At 34.4% G+C, this 6000-nt stretch overlaps 1 protein-coding gene across 1 annotated transcript in view; it reads left to right on the top strand.

The window, feature by feature from the left end:
• The window catches only part of LOC133863805 (reticulon-like protein B22), a 32302-nt gene extending 30492 nt beyond the window's left edge, over window positions 1-1810 (top strand). The window contains exon 4 of the mRNA XM_062299905.1: window positions 1358-1810. Within this exon, the coding sequence (XP_062155889.1) occupies window positions 1358-1473 (116 nt within the window). The 3' untranslated portion in view covers window positions 1474-1810. The remainder of the gene's footprint in view (window positions 1-1357) is intronic.
• Window positions 1811-6000: the final 4190 nt, after the last annotated feature.

Here is a 6000-nt window from a genome sequence, read left to right on the forward strand (position 1 = left end):
TATTTTTAAGTCACAAAATGCGTTCATTCAAGGTAGACAGATCTTAGAACCTGTTCTTATTACCAATAAATGCCTTGATAGTAGAACTTGCTGACTACCTTTTGGCATTGGGTAAATTAAATAGTGTAAGCTGAGATGATTGTTGGGGGTGACTTGGTCGAGTTTGGCAGGGTTTACCCAAATGGTCCATTAGATAATTTTTAGGTTTTGGTTTGACATTGGAAACCTGAGTGGGGGTTGGCATAGCCTGGATTTGTAAATGGTTTCTAAATGGTTTTGATACATTTTATTACCATGTTTCATGATTCAAGAAGAGTATTTTACTCTATTACTGGGAACCAAGTATTGAAGGGAAGAATCGGTGTTTCTAGTATTTTGGAGGCAGCTTCCAAGATGTAGGCTTGCTATTCTTATTGCATCCATATTGCCTTCATATACTGTGCATACACTTTGGTAATTGTCATGGTAAGGCATGTACATAGTAAATAATGGTAGAAATTAGACACAATACGCAACAACAATTACTCTGTCCTAGATGAACATTGATACATAGCCAATTGAAATTACTTGTGGAGGGCCTGTATCAGGTAGGAATTATACTTAGATTTCACCATTTATGAAATACTCCCTGTTTCTAATATAGTTATCTGATAATGCTGAAGGCTTCTCTAATGTTGTTGTAGTTTCCATGTCTAGCTGTTTGGGTTAGCTTTAAGCATTTTGCCTATCGTGCTGTAATGAATGGGATGCCCCCTTCGTATTTAACATGACAATTAAAGACTTTATGATATGTGATATTACTTGAGTAGGTTTGGAGACAAATTTTGAAGCCCTGTTGGCACAAAACTGAATAGGAAGTTGAGTAAATGGAAGAGAATCTTACTAAACAACTTAATGCTGGAAAATGCCACAAACAATGCTGATTACTTTCTTTTTCTGCCCTACACTCATCCCCCCACTTCGCTTAACCCCTAACAGAACACCATCACACATTTCATGCAAAATACAGAGGACACGTTAGACACACAACTCCTCTCCCCATGACAAAGATGGCATTACGAGCCCCCTGTAATGCCCTGTTTTTCACCCCTCAAAACAAAGCACTCACAGCACCACTTTGCAGCCAATTTCCCACGTCTTTACTGGGGCCCCAAAAACAACCTCTTCCAAGAAGAATCGTCAGTTGAGAAACTATTACAGCAGGCTTAAAATATGAAAGTTCATTTATTGGGGATTGTCTTCCATTTTAGTCTTGTCCAAATATATACATAATAGATCTCAATGCTTTTCTTTATCTTTAAATGTAGAGTGAAATGTCAGCAACTCTTATTCAATTTCTTGTTTCTTCTTGAGACAGGACTCTGCTTGTTTTGTGTTTACATGTTGATGGAGGGCTCTCAATCAACCAGCACATGTGTGTCTCAGTTTCTGAGGGGAAGAAATGGCACTACTTCAGAGCAGGAGATAATGTAGTCTAAGCGTTTTGTAATTCATCATGAATGTTCTCACCGCTATCTTCAACTACTTTGGTGACCCTCTTGAGCGAGTTACAAGTACTTATTAGCACCATTGGCTGTGACAAGTTAGCCGTTCTCGCCACAGCATGTGGTTAAGATAGCCTTTAATTTAGATAACTGGAAGTTGAAATATAGGAATCTCACAACATTTACGAATTCTTTGGTGTTGGGGAGAGTATGTCCTCGCTTACCAACGCCACAAGTGCAGCAGCCCAACCCTGTTTCTTTTTGCTCCAAACATGAGTTTTTAGATCTTCATTGCCGATAGTCTTGAATAAATACTTTTTAACATACATAGCCAAACAATAATTCGTACATTGATCTTTCATTCGGTTGCATAAATTGTTTTTTAACAATATTCATTGTTGAAAAAACTCTTCTAATTGTAGGTGTCACAACTGACAGAATTAACAACAATATCACATATGAATAAATTAATAATATATAATATTCTTTTCCAATTTTACCATTTTCTTAGCTAGCTGTCTAACCCCTTAAACTAATGCAAACTCTTTACTAGCACGTATGTTAAGGATGTATGTTTCAAGTTAGTTATCCAAGGTGATAAGTTGAACTGTTAAAAAATCATTTAGATAAAAGTGAGCAAGAAGAATTAATTTTTCTTTGTTAAAGCAGCAAATGAGTGATCATCTCGACTCAAGCACACAACAAAAAGTAATAATTCAAAATTACCTAATCAACACGAATGTTAAGTTCCTATAGTTGCATATCTATAACAGTAGAAGAAAGGTCAAAATGATTATGATGTTAATTGTTCATGCTTTAAGCTTTTGTTGCAACCGCAGTTGGTATAGATTATCCATCTTGGGAACAATGACATGCAATTTTAGCACAAAATACATTAACTTATTCAAATAAAGAGTTTTGAGAAATGATTGTAAATCTTGCTTTGCAAATTCGACCAACTTTATTGCATTCACAATATCTTGATTTTTTTCATTGTCATGCTTGAGATAATCCTATCTAATCCCCAAAATACTTTTCATCAAATATAAATTGAAAGCAAATTCAAAAGTTTGGAGCGAATTAATTAATATGTTTTCTTCTACTCTTTGTTCAAAATATAAACCATCTTTCACAATACTTTCAATCACTTTAATGACAGTAGAGAGCTGAGAGCATGTGAAAGCATATCTCCAAGTCTCTTTAGATACATTTCTTGATTTAAGCAACGACTAGTAGAAATTTAATTATTTCGTAGTGCTTCCAAAACTTCGGCAATTTGTTTTTCAAGAAGTATGTCATAGTGTTTGCGTGATGATGCTCCAACATCATTAAAAACACTACTAATCAAGTTAAAACAAGTTGCAATTTGGTTGTGATCTTTTGCAACAATAACTAATGTTAGTTGAAGTCGATGTACCAAGCAATGAACAAAATAGATAGACAAATTATCTTTCAAAAAAGTGTTCTAAATTCATTCAACTCACCTCGCATATTGCTAGCTCCATCAGATCTTTACCGCCCCCCCCCCCCCCCCCCCCCCCCCCCCCCCCCCCCCTCCAATGCAGGCTAATATTTAGCCCATGCTTATTATGCGCTAGCTCAATTACCATCTTTAATACTACAGTTGTGGTGTTGCTAACAAGTGTAATGCCTAAAAAGCAATTGACAATTGATCTTTAACAGATACAGCACGAGATTCATTAACTATGATAGCAAACAATGAGTTTCCAAGCTCTTTAACAATGGGATTTAAAGTTTCAACTGGTGCAGAATTAGCTATTTCATTTTGAATGTCTGGTGTGGTTTTTCCATGATTTTAAGGAGCATTTTCTAAAACTATCTTGTGAATTTCTTCATTATGTTTTGCAAGAAACTACAATAATAAAAGAAAATTTCCTTGATTACAAGAGTCCTTGTTGCTTCAAAAGCAAATACAATCAATTGATGCATTCAAAAGAGTTTTATTTTCCCTTTTTCTCCTGATCTGATTGCCTGTCAAAAAATGTTAAGATGCTTTGTTTTTTGTTTAACAAAGCATCACATTTTCATCAAGCTTTTTATGTATACTATTGTGAGCCTCCACATGATTTTATAACTTTTCTTTCTTTTTCTAGTTCTAAATCCTTCAATAACAAATGAGTCTCCTTATGGTTGATCTCTAGTGTCTGGTGTGAAGAGATAACAATATAGGCAATACGCAACATCTTCTGAAATGTTGTATTCCATCCAGTTATCATGTTCTTTGAACTAGGGCGGATTAAAATAATGCAATATTTTTCCAAATTCTCTTTGTGGAAAATTATGGTTAACTAGTTGACAAATAATACACGTAGCGCTATTAATATTACGTCATATATTAATGCAGCGGAATTTGCCATATAATTTTTTTTTTTGAAACCACAGACTAAAAATAGAAACACAAGAGAAAAAAGATAAGTTCATTAACTGATAACCATGTTTTGATAAATATACATATCATCGTTATCCTATACTATACGTTATCAAATGTTTATACATACACAAGGTCTGAGCCTGATCGACTAGTCCTCCACAAAAAATCTTAGACCTCAAAACTAAACCTAAAATCTCGACCCTCCTCAAATCCTAATGATAGTAGTCATCATAGTAACTATCGGGCTCCTCCTCACCTTCTACTACTAAAACTCTAAAATCAAATAATTTTACTAGCGAAAATGGTGAGTCGATAACTTAGTAAGCAAAACATCTCATCAATATTATGTGTGACGTGAGCCCCTATTTTACTTCAAAATCAAATAATACAAGCTGATTTTTAAAATCAGGATTAACTTATTTTTCATAACAAATGCATTGTTTTTAGAAAATCATCTCAACAATGCGCTTTTGCAAAAACATCAGTGCAAAACTCATTTTTTAATGTCAAATTGAGAGAGAGGCTTTTTCTTTCATAGTAAATTCTAAAATTTGAAATATTTAGCATTTTCTTTTCCAATATGGTATAAAAACATAATGTATGCATACAATTCAATTCATTTTCTAGTAGATAATAATGATTAGCATTTATTGAAATCATAGCGTGCTTATAGTACAATACATATTCAAAATCTGTAATGCTGAAACATATCTGTAGCTGAACTTTTTCTCTACTTTTTCAAATTATGATTTCACGAAGCATACTCACCCATTTAACACTAGGTTGTTAGGCATACTCCCTCATGTAACACTAGATCGTTAAGTGTACTCTCTCACTTGACACTAGGTCACTAAGCATACTCTCCCACTTAACATTAGGTCGTTAAGCATAATCCCTCGCCTAACACTGGTCCATTAAGTGTAGTCCCTCACTTGACACTGGTCATTAGATGTACTGATGAGCATTGAATATTGCATATTCAAGCCCCTTAGCTCGCAAATATTAGCCTATTAGTTTTATTGTGATATGATGTTTGCATTGTGTATATGTTAATAGCACTCTCAGGAACCAAGGGAAAAACGCAAGTAATCTTTCGGACTTAAAGGAAAAATTCAACAAAAGCCAAATCCAACATTCACTAAGGCTACATGCTCCAGCGCAGTTCAGATACATTCGAGCACATCAGACCATAAGGCTCGAGCGCACATCAAAAGCTAGAGTGCAGCCAAAAGACATGCATGCACAAGAAACCATCACATTGGGCTCGAGCATAGAAAGAACTAGGCTCGAGCTCAACCTTGGCTTGAGCGCAATCGTGCGACAAAGTTGACAGCAAGACACCCAATTCAATTAGGAATTGTTCTATGATTTCTAATTGCATTAGATGTTCTGATATGTACAAATCCATGAATTCTTTCACTTGTACTCTCTATAAATACCTTAGACTCATCTAAATTAAAGGATGTAGAGATTAGTTTACATTAAAGAATATAAATCAATAGAGGCTAGGGTTTTGGAGAAAAAGTAAAGATTTTCTAGTTGCGATTTGGGATGGATTTCTGTCCAACAAAGATCATTTCCAGCATCTCCATGAGCGGCTAAATCTTCTGCAGGGTATTGATGTAGCCCTTTCGAAGTTTTTATAAATGTTTTTTCTCTTGGAAATTTTATGAACATGAATATTGGTTGTTTAATTTTGAGATTGTTCTAATGTTTATATTCGATTTTGATAAATCTTTTATCTTGTCTTAGAAAATTATTTATCTTGATTGAACTCAACGTTCATATTTTCTGTGATTATGTGAATGATGGTTTTACAATGGTATTAATGGATACAAAATTAAGAGGGTTTGATAGGCTATGCCCAGGAAGAATAAATTAATTTACATCCTAGTTAGTTTAATTTAAGTAAATCAATTTATGCTTGCTGAAAGATGAGTAATGCTTATCCCTTGATTATGTGTAAGCTAATTAGGATATTTGATTGGCCATGCCTAGGAATAATGAATTATTCTACACCATAGTTTAGGTAAAACATTCATACATTGTCGAAAGATGAACTATGCTTATTTCTTAATAAAAGAATTTTTTTGACGACATCATTGGGTGCTTGACACACACACG

This window comes from Alnus glutinosa, chromosome 3, assembly GCF_958979055.1.
Source record: "Alnus glutinosa chromosome 3, dhAlnGlut1.1, whole genome shotgun sequence".
Taxonomy (NCBI): domain Eukaryota; kingdom Viridiplantae; phylum Streptophyta; class Magnoliopsida; order Fagales; family Betulaceae; genus Alnus; species Alnus glutinosa.